Below are 17588 nucleotides of genomic sequence, written 5' to 3' on the forward strand. Positions count from 1 at the left end.
TACAAAATATTTGTACGGTACTTTACAGTATAAATTTTCATAAAATTTTGTTTTAATTCATTTATTTACCGCAAGACGCGAAAAGCACTTTGGATTTTCCGAATAAACGGCTGTTTATATATACTACGCTTTTCTTTACTGTAATACGTTTTGTCAGAATTCAAACGAATTTTATGCGTCTCTGAAAATACAAGAGTTTCTTTTTGCCTCAAGAGTCGAGAAGGTGAAATCAGTGGTACGTGTCGGCGCGCCGTTCGCGAAAGACTGCGCTTGAAATGCGTTAAAAGGAAGCAGGTAAATACAGCAGCAGGCAGTCGCCTGTATATATATGCCAAGATATGCATATACAACCGAATTGCATTGGAGTCGCACGCTTTTAATGAGGTGCTTCATAACACGCGGCACTAATTATACGACGGACTTCAAATGCTTTTCTCTGCTTTTCTACTGTAAGAAAGCTTGATTAATTACCCCGTATCTTAATTAACCGTGCTGTCGATTCAGTAAAAATTATTTTGTACAAACAACGAGAATTATATAATCTGTGTATTATTTTGTAGGTAAGTTTCTGCAATAAAACTTGTTCACGATTTTTAAATTTTATTCTGTATAGATACAGAATAAAATAGATATATTGTATATATCAATCAAAAAATGATATATTAATCCCAAAATATATATTGGTTGGTCGTCTAATTTTCTAAGAATATTAAATATTATGCAAAGAGTAAGGAACAAGAGCGCGGGATATATTTATTTCAATACTTGTTACAATAACAATAGCTCGTTTTTATTATGATTATCATAATTAATTATATTTGTATTATGATTATCATAATTAATTATATTTGTATTATGATTATCATAATTAATTATATTTGTATTATGATTATCATAATTAATTATATTTGTATTATGATTATCATAATTAATTATATTTGTATTATGATTATCATAATTAATTATATTTGTATTATGATTATCATAATTAATTATATTTGTATTATGATTATCATAATTAATTATATTTTAGCAAAAGTTTAAGATGTTTGGGAAAACAAGTATAAGCCTACCAAGGTGTTGTCTTCTTTTCTAAATCTATACTCAATTCTCGACGACTGCCGGTTTCTGCGTTTCTTCAAGAGGTGGAACACTCTTTGGAGGATACTCCCCATCATACCAGTTTCCCTTCAAATCTAACGCGCGATTATAATCGATGATATTCGTCAGGCACTCTTCGATCGCCGCATCCACGTTCTCTGCGGTGATGAATGTGAGAGATTCCTCCTTAACCTTTCTAATGTGTTCGTCGATATAATTCCTCCGTTCCTCCTCCTGCTTCTCTTGCTGTAGCAATTTCTGCAGAATAGACTCCTTGCGTTTCTCTCTCATGTTCGCCAATCTATCTTCTCGTATTTTTGCCACCTCTGCATTCCATTCGTCATTTATCACACTGCATGCCTGGAAATCCTCCTTTTCAGCTTGCTCGATAACCGTGTGGTCATATTGCACCTCATTCTCCTTTGCAACTTGTACCAAATATGCTCTGAAATACATTACCTGTTAATTTAAAACTAGTACTAAAACAAGATCTATATTCAGACTTTTAAATGTTTTATTAGCCAAAGATCCAAAAATATAATAAGAGAAATAATCTCAGAATTATTAAGTCACATTATGCATATATATATATATATATGTGTGTGTGTGTACATATATATTTATTTTTTTTAATGAATTTGCGCGTGTACATATATGTAATGCAGGCAGAGTGAACTGTCTTTCGCATGACGGACAAAACTGCATGTTATTAACAATCGCTGTCATGAATAATCGAACGTCTAATACGTCATTTTGATTAAATTTCATTGGCGGCGTTATGAAATTGCGTTTCGTAAACATTGAATTAAATAGCAACATTACTATTATGACATTACGTAGTAATGCCCTTACCGTATAATAATGCCTGCTGCGTGCAATTTATAATGCAAAATTTCTCGTTTACCGCGCCTGCTTTGTAGTTTGTTGACCCGTGCAGTGGCGCTCATTCTCGCAATATTCGAAGAATAAAATGCAAAATTGCACTCGTTACCTCGCGTCAACCTCGATCAACATCTTTGCGTTTCTAAACGTTGCTAGATAATTTCTCATTAATTTTATTCTCTATCTCGTGCGTTCCTTTAATATCGACACGTATTCAATTTAATATCTTGCTCGAGAGACAAACGATAACAAAATATGAGAGAGAACGAAGTAATATAGAAATCAAATTAAAGTACTAATTGAAGTGGTATAAAAATTTATGAAACCAAGAAAGAGAAGAAGGAATTTTTGGTTCGCGAGTAGAGGATTTTTAAGAATACAATTGAAGTGATTCTAAAAATCCAAAAAATTTCCAAATCGGCCGAGACATAATTCCAATAACGAGCTTTTGTCCAGTTTCGATCGGAAGCTATAATACTAATATCGAGGCGAGAGAGACCGGTCTTTTTTAAGCCATACTAACTAATCATCGGTATTGTTATCTTTACTCCGCCGCCAGCGACGGCGGCGGCGGGAAAGTTGCGCCTCATATTTCGGGAAATTCGTTTCCAGCTTTTACCTGCGGAAGCCATTCCTCATCGTTCTCGAGGCCCGCCGAAACGAAATTCCGCTGTTTCGCCGTCGCACCGTCGATCATTCGATTTCGCGCTGCCGATATGTAAATAATAGACCCCCGGAGAAACATACGCGGCGTCGCGTCGTCCCGAATCGATGAGAATTCGCGATTGATTTGATATCGGCTTCCATTTATCGACATCGCCGATTGCAACCTCGCGATGAATCTGCATTATCGCTCTGGGTGTTGCATGTGTGTGCGTGTGTCATTCTTTTGCGTCTTCATTTTCTTATAAATGTTCGAAAACCGTGTCAGATGATACTGCATCGTGGTTAAAAATTTATCATTATATTTATTTGCATTTATGTAAAAGCGTGTCTTGTATTTTTATAGATTCAGACACACACACACATGTTGGTTTATAGTTTTATACATATATATTATATAATTCATGAATTAGCACAGAGAAAGAGAAAGAGAGAGATTTTAACACGGTACAATCGATCCAATATAAATAGGCAATCGCCGGTTATCGACGACTGCGCGAGGTGATCATACGTCGATTCGATTCTCTTTGAGCGTGGCTGACCAAACGCGGAGATTTCCACTTGAGACTTACTTTGCTCGCGCGTGAACTTCCAAGCCGGCGGAGACGCGACACCGGCAAAACGGAATATTGATGAATCCGTTAATAATCGCCCGCCGGTTATCGCTATTAGCGAGTATCGCACAAAGCGCGTCGTACTAATTAAAACGGATAATACAGCGGTTCGCGTAGAACGAGGCGGTAATTGGGCGTGGCCGCGGGGGTTCGTGCCCTATTATTATTAATTATCTCGTTAATAGGGCATCGCTCGAGTAGATCTTTCACTGAATGTGACTCTTCTTTGCAGCTTAGCACCCGACATTGATACACGAGATCAAAACATAGCGTTCATGTATTTAAATTATTCGCTTCTGGACAAATATAATTTATTTCTTCCCTTTTTTATTAAATGCGATTTCTTTTTACGCGCGTATGTATGTTTGCGACGCGTTACTAATATATAAAAAGAAAATCAGTAGGGCGGAGGGAAGGGGGCTCCCTAAATGTTCTACCTTTAAAAGTTCGATTTCCGCCGAATCCCTCGACAAACCCTTCGACGATTAACACCACGATTACCAACGCCATCGGCGTTATCGGCCGCGTTTATCAGCCGGCGCTACGTTTCCTGTGATCCCATTTTTAGAAGCGATGGCCTCCCACTTTCCTCTCTTTCCTTCGCGCTTACGATCGTACGTTTACGTGGGGGAAGTTTGTAGATTAGTTCGATCACGACGATCGTATGCTCGATGCGATTGAACGTTATCGTCGTCGCGATAGGAATTACATTCCGCGGTGGAAGGGAGAGGTGCCTCGAAGAGGCAGTCATCCCCTCCTTTTCCCTCGATACCGTCGCGATATAAACCGATGGCTCCGGTTCTCCTTCGTCGAGTAGAATCGACGAGTTGTCCCTTTTACGACGTGATATATTCGCGGAAATGGCCGCTCGACAAAGTTATATCGTAAAGTACGCAGTGCGTAGTCGGGGCGATTTCGTCCGGTTGAGTAATAAAGCCCCCGTCCAGATCCCAATCGCGGGTCATTCGGCAAGAAAAAGAATTGATTTGGTTCGTAAGTTTCGCGTTATTAACATCGGAAGTGGCTTTCGATGAGTCGCTACCGGCCGATGAATAGAAGAAATCGCGTCTCTTCCGGCGAAAGCACATCTCGAAGCCGGAGCTTACATACAGGATATTGTTGAAAAATATAGAGGTCGAATTTCCTCGTTACAAATTTGATTTCGCGTAAAGCAATCAAATTATGTCGAGATTTTAATAAGGTAGAAGAGACACGTGAATTTATAAAGGATAGTTTCAGATCCGGGGGTGCTTTTGAATTCCGCATTTGGCAGTCAAATGTAAAGTAGCAGCTACGAAAAGTGGCTTTAATTTCAGCGATAGTTAATGAGGTATCAGACTTTTAATGAGTAATGTGAAGTTGTTCAAAGGTCGGGACAGTTTTGAAAACGTGTTCGACCAGAGTGCCTGCCAGGCAATCTCACGGTTTCTGAAAGACATCAAAGGAGATTCGTTTTGCGTACTGAACGAAATTGGCAATAACTCTTACAACATCGCTCGATGGAAAATGGAGAAAAAGTTGGAAAAGAAAAAAAGAGAGAAAGAGAGAGACTCGCGGAGATTTTATCTTCTCTTCATTTACTTAAGACGTACGCCGGGATGATTACATCCGCGATGACAACCCTCGCCGGCGGTTGTGTAATTTATTTACGCATTCTACGATAGCAATTCCTTTGACGCTTTACTTGTTTTTACTTTTCAAAGTAATTGCGCTCGGATTTTCTTTGCGTTGTAATATAGAGGATGCTAATAGTGTTTTTCATTTTTACTTTTCTAAGATTGTGTTTACGAACGTGCTTTCAAGACGAATTTTATTTTTTAAGACAAATATTTTTTTTGAATAAATTATATACCTTTCGTGAAAGCGAGAATCAATTCAAATTTATTTCCATCCATGAACAAGTACGTTTCTAATCCAACAATTTGCTATTTTCGAATATAATGAACAGCCGAGCATTTTCTACGAAACAAAATCGAAAATAGCTTTCGGCTAAAGGCGCGTTGCAACACTTGTAAAATATTCCATTCTTCATTTCGACGAGAAAGATTGCTTGTGTCAGAAAAGAAGTCAAAATAAAAGCGTAAAGACGTACATCTTCGCGCGACGAAATCCTCCGTGGATTTCAGCAATTTTTACATGGGTTTTTTCTATTTTTGGATTTCTCTCTTTTTATTTATTTATTGTTAGTTTCACGCGCGAACCTCAAAGCGTGTTTGTTTCATGCAGCGGCGGCGGTCGGAATGGAAAGACGCGTATTGTTTTTCCACGATTGTATTTTTACATCGCCCTCTTGCCTGTGCGCGTTATAACGTCCATCGCATGTCCGTTTAGTATCCGCGTACATTATAGAATAACGGACCCTTTGTATGAAATCCATCCGCTTTTCCTTCCTCGCACACAGAACACGGTCTTCTTTTGACGTGTTTCTCCTTTTTTCCCTTCGTTTCGTGGCACCGCGTTTAACCGTGCTTCGTCATGGAAATAAAAAGTATCACACCGGCAGTTTTATATCTGACGTATGTATGCATGAAATGCTCCAAAAATGCGTGTAACTGGCCAGATTTTTTTAAAGTAAATTAAAAATGTTCATTTTTTTTTATTTCAGAAACCGTAATTTAGAATTTCCGTCGTGAGATTTTTTTAAAAATTCTCTGTCTCGATGATGAGAGCGGTTGAGTTTTTAAGGGAGAATTTTCTTTGAATTTTTCGTAATCGATTTATTATCTAAAGCTTTGATATATTCTTGAACATTTAATATATTATTGTATTATTGATTTTTTTATAATTGCGAAAATCAAAAAAGAATTTTAATATCACGCCAATCAACCGACAATGGCAAACTAATTTTCTTAAATTTGAGAAGCCGTTTCCGTACGTATGCAAACGGACATCGGAAGCGAGTAAATAAACCATTTGGAAAGATGGTTACTATCATCTGTATAGGGAAAGGAAGCCCCTTGGAAACCGTCTAGTCAGCCGATACTTAAATCTCTTCGTATCACCGTCTACGATCAGCCGGCGCTATCTCGCATTAATGGTCGCTACGTGTTCCTGAATAAATCGGCCCACTAAACAGTTTTTAGGCTGCTATTATTAACCGGCGAGGGAACGCGGATTACATTCCGAAGTTCTTTCGAGAGTAAGAATTTTAGGCGCTGTCGAGATGCGATTTCAATACTGCAAGTAAGAGCGAGCGAGGTAATTCGTTTTGGGAAATTGCGTCGCAACAAGAAAAAAATACAGTCCCTCGTAATAAATTTTGAAAATCTATTCTGAAATGTACTCTGTATTGAATTTAACTGATTGTACTGTCCACGAGAGTACGCTTATATTCTTACAACTATATTAATTTAATGAAAATCCTACAGTAAGCTCCTGATATAATGGAAAGACCATCTGATTAATCAATCGGGAAGCGTACTCACGACAATGCGTATTATGCGTTAGAGATGCTTTTTCTCCTTCTCTCTCTCGAAAATAAATTCGATAATAAGCAATGTAGGCCATTGGCCTTAGTTGGTTGTCGTTGGTAATCGAACGAAAAGATTTTAGAGAGAGAGAGAGAGAGAGAGAGAGAGAGAGAGATGACGGATACCGGAGATCCATTGAAGTGACACGTCTTTTGTGATTTTCTCATTACTGGAGTGGAAAGGTCGATCCTGGAAGCCCATCTAGCTGCCGGAGCGACTTCCGTCCTTTCGCTCTTCGCTCTGATCCTTTTCCTTTTTCTCTCCATCTCTCTCGTCATTCGTCCCAGGCGCGAGCGTGCGCCTTAATGCTTTACAGATAACTTGGCACTGTCTATGTGAAAGACTGCCTATGTGCCTACGTGGTCGTGTAAGTGGAATTACTTCTTTCATGCCGTCTTGTACGATATGTAATCCGCGTGGCCGCGGGATCTCCTCCGCGTCTAACTTCCGATTGGCTATCCGATCGGAAAATTATATTTCCTCGTGCAATCGCCTGTAAGTCAACTCTTATCGATCCCTCATTCCCGGCTATTAGCTGTCCATTGTGTTCCCTATACCTGTCTCCGTACAGTCCGCTAAATGGTTCCGTTGCCTCTTTTTCCACGCGCTACATTGGTTTCGCGTGAGAGGCGAAGTCGGAAATGGGAAATTCTAAGCCGCAAAGGCGGTCCAATCGGGAGACTTGATACTTAATTCTTGCTCGTTCTGCCGATCGGTTTCGTAAGAATCTGCGAAAGATTGAAGAGCGAAAGAAAGATTGCGTAATCAAAATTATCCACGCAAATAATATCTTGATAATTTAGAATCTAAAAAATTACTTGGCATTTGAGATTATTGAATCGTGCTGTCATTCGACATTCCGGAAATTTTTCTATTTCGCACTTTACTTCAATGAAAAATGTGAAATATTTAATCCATATACTTAATTCGCATAAAAATATAAAAGTAATAATTCTGGATTAATTAGCTAATATTTTTATATCTTACAAAATATGAATAGTTTTAAAAAATATATGAATATTCTAATCTTTATTTTATATAAAAGAAGAGATAATAAAATATACAATTAGAAATAAATTTGTCCAATTCTCTGTCATAAAAATAAATTGCTCTCTTCTTTTATTAAAAGAGCAGTTGGACACTCGTGAGGGAAACTCGGACATTTTGAATAATGCTGAAATAATATATTTGTTTGAAAATGTGTAACCTTTGAAATGGAATGAAAATACTATCTTTTATGAGTGAATAAAGAGAAACCTAAATATGTACATGAATTCCAGTTCTGCATACACGAAAATGATAACATAAGTATCATGGAAAACTACTTTTGATATTCTTCACAAAATTATATTCAATTTTATTCGTTGTAATAAAACATCTCACAATAATTTTATCAGCATTTTTGAGATCGCGCTTTTCACAACATTACTAAATTATAAAAGCATCGAGCTTTCTTTTATATATCGAGATGTCGTAAAAAATTCTATTCTATATTTTATATAATAAAAATTTAGACTACATTTAAAAAGCCGTCGAACATTTTTGGTATCACGAGGAAAACGCGGCGTGAATCGCTTATCAAGCCGACGACTGCGAGAATAGTCGTACCTAACGCGAAACAAGTTTGCATCGAGTCGACGTCTTTCGCGTGACGTCAATTTGCGCCCTCGCGAAAGCGCCAAGTCGTTACGCGGCATTGTTCGCGCATTGTTGCCATCGCATGCGCCGACATTCTTCCTAGTGTCCATTGTCGAGCACAATCCGGGCGAGTTTCCTTTGTGGGCGAAAGGGAGGAGAGTGTCGAAAGAGCTTTTGCGAGGCGGAAGAGTCGCGACAGCCCCACAGCTGATCCGGCCCGTCCGTTCCTCGACCGACATCAATTAGTATCACAAGGCGCCCGTAACTATGTACACATTCTCCTGCGAACGGACACATTTGACGGAAACACGCATTAACCCCCTTCGCGCGTAAATATTCGCAATTTCTGCGCGAGAAGATAGGTCGACTGTAGATTGACGACAATTTTCAGCATTAAATAACTCTTTAAGTATGTCGGAAATTAAAATACTCTGTTAAAGTCCGCTTGGAATTAAACGAGTTGGAAGTTTTGATGAAATACAGTCTTAATGGAAGAATACGAAATAGAGTCTGTTATCTATTTGCACCGTTTGCGCAGCTCAATTAACTGAAACACTCTTATTTCTTCTCGATTTACGCAGCGATATAGTACCTCGAATGGTTCGGCGTAACATTTTCACGAATCTATCTTAGGCGCATTCAATACATATCGCACGCACTCACACGCACTCATGCGTCACGTAAAATCTATCGCGCGTATATTTACCTACACATCGATGCAAGCGACGGATTTGATCCTACATAAGTATTCACGCAACACGCACACTTTTGCGTGTTTGATTACATACGTATGGATTGCTCACGCGCGTCCACGCTGGGTTGCGTAAATACGCGTAAACACCGACGGGACACTTTCGTTGATTCCATCGACGTCCCCTTCTTGGAGACCCCGTTATTATCATCCATTTGCTGATACAACAAGATAAATTGCTCTCTCCCCGTCACCTGACCTGACAGGTCTTTACCCTAAAACGCTCGTTCAGATCCGCTCGGGAACGCTTCGAAGGACCAAGTATCGAGTTTCGTCTATAAGAAGAAAATGCTGTAATAAAAAATGTTATATTGATTGAAATCTAATAGGACGTTATATTCTCTCTTTAATACGCGGCAGATGGAATTCTCGTAAAGTCGCGCGCAGAAGACGGAATCAATTTCGCAAGAGGGTGGAGGGCAAGAAACGCAAAGTTTCTCTCTCTTAAAAAAATTATCTCGTGCGCAGCACGCGCGTTAATTAATTCTAACGACACGCTGTAGCGTGTAAAAAGAATCCCGAGTCAATCAAGATTAGCATTAACGAACGTCGTTACATGCAAAAAGGTATCGATCGGCGACATCGGTCGATATCTCTTTGCTATCGGCACGCAACGCGTATAATTAAAAATTCCCGTCTCGTTTTGCTCGCTGCGTTTTCGAAATATAACCGCAGTGCGTAGTTCCGCTCTCCTTATCGATTGCGCCTTCAGGAGCGTGTTCGGAGAAAAGAAAAAAGCGGTCAATCGTCAAACTTGCGTGTCGAGAGCGGTAAAACCGCTATCGATCCGTCCACGGTATTTATGTAAACATGCCCGAGTCCGGCGGGATTTCTTTCCATCCGGCGCACCTCCTTCATCGGCGCGTTATCGCGGATTTTTTTTTCTTCTTTTTTATTTCGTTACCGCATTTATCATTCTTTACGATATTCGCGAGGTTTCGCTCTTTTATTAGTTTTTGAAATTTCCCTGCAGTTATCTTTATATACGCGAGCTCGTAAACTTATTTAATGCACACTTACTGTTGCGCCCACGCAATGCCTGTGGAAAAAAGAAGAAACTTTTGTAATTACACGAATATTATTTTAAAAAAACTTTACGATGTTTCGTTTCCCCGCTCGCGAAAATGAGATAAGTCTCGCGTAATTTTTTGCGCGATGCAGAATTCTAATTGATTGAAATTGATTGAAATGACGTGACGCAGAAATAAGTCTCTTGAACGAGATGACGACGCGTGCGGGGCAAATTTTCGTCGGCAAACGGGAAATTAGGCTGTCTATTACGATGCGATTCGAGCGAACCGTAGATACGCCATACGTGTGATTCGGTCGATAGGTTCGCTTGTCGACGTGTTAATCTGGCTATTAGGTGGCGCGAGACCGAGATATCTCGCGAATTCAGAACGTGTATACCAGATTGCACGATCGAGATAGCTCGCCGGGTGCATCGCATCGTCGATATTTGCCCCGAGTTTGCGCTTTTACTCCGCGAATTAATTCGCGGCTAGGGAGAAACGATTTACGTGTGCATAAACGTTCCAACGGGTCCGTAATAGAGATACTCGCGATGAAAAGCAAGAGTTGACAAGAAGTCTATGGAGAATAAAAATTCCATTAGTTTACGCTCGATAATTCTCCGTCAAACGTAATTGGATCTACCGTCGTGATGCCGCTTTGTTTCCGCCTCGCGCACAAAATGAAACTACAATATCGCTATGAAGTGATCAGAACTATAACTCGATAACTGTCATTAATCAAGTCGAGCGGGAATGTTATTGTCGTTGTCGATGAACAATCGCGAATTTGTCCGCAAAATCGCGCGTGCCGTTCGAGGCGCCGCATAATTTCGGGAGAGCGGAATTTTGGATCGATAAAGCAGAAAGGATAGAATTAACGCCGCAAATAAAGAAAGTAAATGGAAGCACTGTTCTAGAATACTCTCGGTAAATATATCGTTATAACTCGCGACTATATGCAATCAGCCTGAAACCGTCGACATCGTTTACACAATGCAAAACGACTTGTAAAGACGCTAAGTTGTGTATGTAATAATATCGAACACTACTTTAGTACGCCAGTTAAACTGTCCAGTGATAATATAATAATTGATGCTTCTATTTTTTATGATTTTTATATACATCTAAATATTAAATATAATATAATATATAATATAAAAATTTTTTTGGATACTTATCTTTCATATATTTGATAGCACATTGTGATTTGTATTATTTAGACAGCTCAAATCGATCGCTTTGATTTTCACAAAAGTACTAACCCCCTTCGCTTTTTTTTTTTTGATTCCAGGTGAGTGTCCAGGAATTCCAGTACGCACGCGGGACGGGCGCGTCCCTGACGATGGTAAGCCATAAAGCAATGTATACCGTCGTTTTATCAGTGCGTTATTATCCAAAAGGCTCTTTCCCAGGACGATGTAGCTCGTGAAGATATGGGAAGAGGTCCTAATATCTCGCAGGCACACATCCGTCTTAATTAACGTCGCGATACATCTCGACTTCCGCCTGTGTTGCCACTCGCAGCATTCGGTTTAATATGCAGCCGGTTTTACCCCTAATAATTTCGTTGTAGGACTAAAATTACCGCGGAGAATTTAGCTCATTTCCATCTGCATTAATTATTGTTTTATGATGGAAGTATCTTTTGGAAACCGTAAAAAATTATAAACGAGGATATATATAGCGCTTATTCTTATTTTATTCTACTGAAAGCATTAATTATACATATATATAAAATTTTTGTCATATTTGTGCTTTGATTATTCTTAGAATTTTGAACTTGCAATTACCACGCAATTCGTGGCATTAATTATCGCGAAATATTGTCGAATGCATATTTTATAGGATCTGCAACTCGCGCATTCCGGTTGTGCGCGATATACGTTTCGTAATTTAGTAAATGTGATGTGGATTCGGTCGTTCAGCTCTATAGCACACATTAAATATAAATGGCGATTCCGTCGGGACGTATAATCACACGCGAATCAATCATTTCAGCGCGATAATAAATATTGGCGTCGATGTTTTACGTATTGAAAACAACGGTTGGCCAATGCCAATATTTTCCATCGCTCGTATATAGTCCGTACATTAAGCTGATCTAATGCGTCAATGTAACGTGACTGCGGCTCCAATGCATTCATATCCGCTGATGTTACGATGCTTTTATTAAGTACATCTCCCCCAACATGTTAACACGACGAATTTGTCACTCGCGTATCCCGTAATTTTCGTGAAACGCGCAAGATTCTGCGGCGTTAATCAAACACGGCGGCTTAATTAATTAAACTTTTACGGAAACAACCGTGTCGCAAGAGACGGCTGGCATATCTGTTTCCGTTTCGCATCGTCCAAAGATGGTCGTTGAATGAAAAATAAAATGAGAGACCGTTTCCCGTGTTAGCGTCTCTTTCTATGCATTTTCAAGAGTGCAATTTCGGTTATTGCGAGTGGATTTCCTGAACGAGTCTGGATAAGATCTTCTCTTAGCATACTTTTTTTAATATTCTGCGAAATATCTTACGACGAAAAGATGAAGCTTGAATTCTGTAGAAAATCGTTGAAATGTCGCGCGAGAGCTGTGAACGATATGCAAATTCCTATGGCGAAACGAAATTCGCACGTGCCGTAATATCGACGATTACAACCGAGGGTTGTCCTCGGAAGAGAGATCGATCCGCTATTCGATCGCCTCCGTCCGCGGTCTTTACCGTCGAGTTCCGGTCGTCTTTAGCGGTGTGAAATAAGAGACGTCCCGCAGGCGACAGTGACGAATGTGTTTGTATATCGTCAGCCTGGTCGTCGGGGGTGTCACACGGAGGACGCGTAAGGCACGAAATAGTGGCGCGAGGGGGTTGAAACGACGGGTTTGAAGCACGCTGGTTATGACACACACGTCAAACAAGGGAATCCACGTTAATATCGAGAGGGAGAGACGGGATTAGGTTTTTCTGCGACGCGCGTGGATTTAATTTTTTATTTTTTCTACCCCTATACGCGACACTTTAAAGGTTCAGTCATTGTAGACCGATCTCTTTTTTCCCCTTTTACTATTTATGTATTCGGAATACTTTACCGCGTTTAAATATTGCCATAAACCTTCGTGAAATGCTTCTGCATGATTATGCAGAGCAAACGAACTGAAAAAGAAATAGGATACATCGCTTTTATTTCTATTACGATAGAATGTATTATTAATCACATCGATTATAGGGTATTTTGACGCGCGTGCTACCGTGAAAGATTTCACTCGATTTTTTACACTATTGACACATTTTACTTGAATCAATTTCTCTCTCGTGTGTCACGGACGCCGATTTAAAAAGAAAACTGTAATTAATCAAGTTAAAAAAAAGTATAGCAGAAAAATGAAGAAAGAATCGATGGATAAATTAAAATGCATTAGATCAGTTCTACGCTTTTTACTTTTCATATTCGAAGCTTTTAGTAGAACCTTTAAAATTCATATCGTCCCAGACGGTTTCATATTTTTGCCCGTATCGTTGCCTACACGGTACATTACGCAATAGGCTTAACGATCGCGATTGTTTCAAAATAGCGCAGCTCCGCGACTCACGACATCGTGACACGTCGGCTTATCTTTATTCCGCGCGTAAAACCTTGCCGGGGTAAGCGCGGGTCTTATCACAGCCGTGCGCCGTGCGTGCCTCCGGGTATCGTTAGAGCGCAACATTCTCCCGGCACACTGACGAACAAAGCTGACCATTAGCATTTGTTCCCTCATTACGGGATTCAGCGCTCTTTCTCCCCATCTCATTACCGGAAGTTCTCCTTCGTGTTTCGCGAATATCTTCGGGCGTTTTCATCTTTGCCGCGACATGTTGCTCAGTTTTTACTTCGTTTGGCCGATATTATTTTTGTCGTTTTTATTTCTTGAATCCTTACTTACTATTAAGAGAAACTTTTATTTTCTTACTCAATCTTATATTAAAAAAAAAGAAAAAAGATTAACAGAACTCAATAGCGATGGCAATGTTACAAATTTTAGTGCATATTACAAATGAAGATTTAACGCTTCAAATGCAGGGTACAGCAATAGTAATTACTCGCTGATATGAATCATTAATAATGTTGATTAAAATTCGAATCAGGCCGTAGGATAATCTGAATTAACGATTCCAGTTGACAGCGACACGTTCGCACAATATCCTGACGGAATATTCCCGAAATTCATATCTGATCGCGAGAAGAGTGCGCTCATCTTCGGGCCATTTCCTGCGCGAGAACGCTTCTTCGCAAAGTGTTTCCTCTGTGAAGCCGAGTCCCTCCTTCCCCCGGGACTTTCGCCTTTGTGTCGCGAGCTTACGTTGTTCGTCGGGACATCAAAGCGGAGCGGTTTCTCGCCCTCGCGATTTCCTGACCGGCGAATTTCCAAGGATGTGACATACCCGAACACCGTTCCTTCGAGCGAATCTCCGACTTGACACTTAGGGCCCTTTAACCGACTCGTTACTTTTACGCGATTATAAACAGCTTCCGTTAATTATAACTTTGTTTTATTTTATAAGTATAATGTGCAGCATTTACGTAAATTCGGAAGCAAATCAAATATTATCATTATGCACAGATCCTTTGAAAAATTCTAATTTTCTTTAAATTTTACTAATTCTTAGTTTAATAATCTTGAAGTTTCCCTTTTCTACGAAAAAAATATTTAAATTAAATATGTTGAGGTTGTATTCTTTTATTTTAATTTTTGCATTTATTCGTGCCAAGATCGCGCATCTCCTAAGTTTGCCGTCTCCGTCGCGAAATAACGCGGAGGCAGAACGCATGATGGATTACTCCCACTCGTATGCCGGCTGCCGCCGCCATTGAGCGGCTCAGCCGGCGAATATGTCACTACGTCGCGAAAATAGATTCCGCGCGATTCACCGCACGGAAATACCATTCGTACGTCGGCATCGGAAGCGCATTGGGAGCACCGGAAGTGGGAGGGAAGGACGAAAGCGGGAGATCGGTAACCGTCGCCTTGGAACTTTCGATGGTGAAGATCGATGTAGAATACTCGCCGACGTAGAGTAAGCCTGGAAATCAATATTAGAATACTAGTCCTTAGGTTACTTGTAGTTTAAAAAATTCAATCTTGCACATTTTTAAAACGTATAAAATTTTTCAAAAGAAGCTAAAAATCAATTCCGGAATAATTCAGATAATAATTAAGATTCTAAGATTGTGCGGCTGGGATATGCTTGTAATATCAAGAATTCGGAAAGATCGCATTTTTTTTTTTTTTTTTTTTTTTTTTTTAAACGTTTTTGTATCGGTCGAATTCTATCAATCTATTGAAATTTTATCCTATCAATCTGTGAAATTTATCCACCAATGTATTAGAATTTAGCGAAAGATTGGAATTTTGTTGACGCAAAAATATTATTTTTCTTAGCGTGTGTATTTTTCTTCCTCCTCGAAATTTAAACGGTTATTAAATACACATAGCAGTCATTAACCTAGGTCGTTGACCGGATCAACGGATGGATAACAGTTTTACAGGCAGAATTAAATTAAATTAAATTAATTAAGTGAATGCATTTTTATCAAATTCAAGAGACTTTCAAGATAGCGATCTTCTTGCCTTGAATAATATCGCGCGGCTTGGTTGCTGTACGATTTTCCCAAAACAAAGGCTACTTGTAATCGCTACTTGTCGAGTGCGTTCTCGCAGCCGCGTCCTGATAACAATAATGACATGATAATTATACCGCGAGCCAGACAAGCGCGTCTGTTTCGGCGTCAGATTCGACTTAATGAGAACGAAATTAAAAGACGATTCACGTGTAATCAAAGTGAGACGAGAGAAAGGCATATAATAATCGCGATCATAATTGGAAAAATAATATACGATCTACATACAGTGAAGCTATTATACTTGCGGCGCGCAAGAGGTAAGATCGCGATGTCGAGGTTTCACCGGGCGTATCGTTGCATCACGCGCTTTTCCAGCCGCCTTGCTTTTTAATTAGGAATAATTTTTCCCCAACGAAATGCGTTATCTCGAAAATTATTTCAATCCTCCGAGAGGAAGTCGTATGTATGTATGTGCTACTGCGTTTATAAGAGACGCGTCGCAGAGGCGATAATTTTGCATTCTCGATTTTTTTTGTGTCGAAACGTCTTCAAATATTTAACGAGAGATTTAACTCTGAATCTGGTTTTCGCATTGACGTTTCGAACGGTATCTCGTATATGTGCGTACGTGTCGCTCCGAATCTCCTTCGTGTCTCAGTCAGTCGAGGGGTGTGACTCGATCTTTCGAGCGGCACGACTCAATTACCATCTCTGTGACGCGTGAAAATAGCTCGCCCCTTCCACTCTCTTTCCACCTACCTGCTCGCTTTTTCACGCGAGGCGAAGCCACGAGTACGCCCTATTACACTCGTTGCATTCGCTCAGAGTGCTTCGTCGATTCGCATTTTTCACTATCAAGGAATCAAAGCTTCCCCCAGTCGCTTCTCACACCCGACGGCTGATCCGGTTCCTCTTCCTTTGTAACGCAAATTAACAATCGGTGTGATTTATGGTTATCGTTTGGTACTTTTATACAGAGCTCGACACGCGCGCGTAAACGTTGGCGCTAAATTAATGTTTTCTCCATTGTAATGCGAGCCAACAAGTCGTGATTTATCGTTAACGTCCATCGCTTCTATAGATAATTTGACGTAGCCGTATTTGCGTAATACGGCTTCACTATCTTTCCCTTTGTAACGCAAATTAACAACGTTATTAATTATAACCCGCATTGCATTAATGACAATATTAGTACGCCTCGATCTGCAATTATTATTACGCCTGAACTGTCACAAATATTACGTTATTTTTATAAAACGCGAGTCGATATTAATTTTATCGTACGAAAGACTCGTTTTTACTCTCTTTTGTGCGCAAGACAGTTTCATGAAGCTTTGTTAATTTTATTTATAAAGTAAAAAGAAGACAAGCATTAAGTGTGAGATATCGGAAAAATAGCGGTCATGATTGCTTGCTAAAAAAACTATTTTTTTTTTTTTTGAATCTTTGAATCAAGTCTAATTCTTCTCAGATAATATATTTCCATCTATTTTGTAAATTGTAAATTTGAACTACCTATGATAAATTTTTATATTTCCTATGAGAGAGGATTAAATTGAAATCCACTCTTGGATTTTTCTCTTGTTTCAACTTAAATTACTCTTACATTCGATCATTATATTTCTTAGGGATGTTGTTTCTTTAAATTTAATTTGATTTATCATTTATTCTCTCACTTGCTATATGGATGATGATAAAATTTCCGATCTATTCTTTGCGATTTATAGGTAAGACTCAGATCTTCGTTTCTGAGAGGACGCTTGATACACAGTGTACGTGCGAAAGGTCCACACGACGGAGGGAATTACGCACATCCGGTGTGTCGAATCTCGAAATTCGGGGGGGGGGGGGGAAAACCGGGGTTGTG

General features: G+C 39.5%; 2 protein-coding genes across 2 annotated transcripts in view; one reads left to right on the forward strand and one right to left on the reverse strand.

Moving 5' to 3' along the window:
- Positions 1 to 17588, forward strand: part of LOC115244628 (polypyrimidine tract-binding protein 1) — a 251276-nt gene that overhangs the window by 80323 nt on the left and 153365 nt on the right. Inside the window, 1 exon segment of the mRNA XM_029822432.1 lies at positions 11424 to 11477. Coding sequence (XP_029678292.1) covers positions 11424 to 11477 — 54 coding nt within the window.
- Positions 588 to 1572, reverse strand: LOC115244612 (probable 28S ribosomal protein S26, mitochondrial). The gene is made up of 2 exons (XM_029822409.1): positions 1029 to 1572; positions 588 to 848 (listed from the first exon to the last, which is right to left on the reverse strand). The coding sequence occupies exon 1, from the start codon at positions 1555 to 1557 to the stop codon at positions 1105 to 1107; it is 453 nt and encodes a 150-aa protein (XP_029678269.1). The 5' UTR covers positions 1558 to 1572; the 3' UTR covers positions 588 to 848; positions 1029 to 1104.

The sequence above is a fragment of the Formica exsecta genome, unplaced genomic scaffold (assembly GCF_003651465.1).
Source record: "Formica exsecta isolate Colony F162 unplaced genomic scaffold, ASM365146v1 scaffold122, whole genome shotgun sequence".
Lineage (NCBI taxonomy): Eukaryota > Metazoa > Arthropoda > Insecta > Hymenoptera > Formicidae > Formica > Formica exsecta.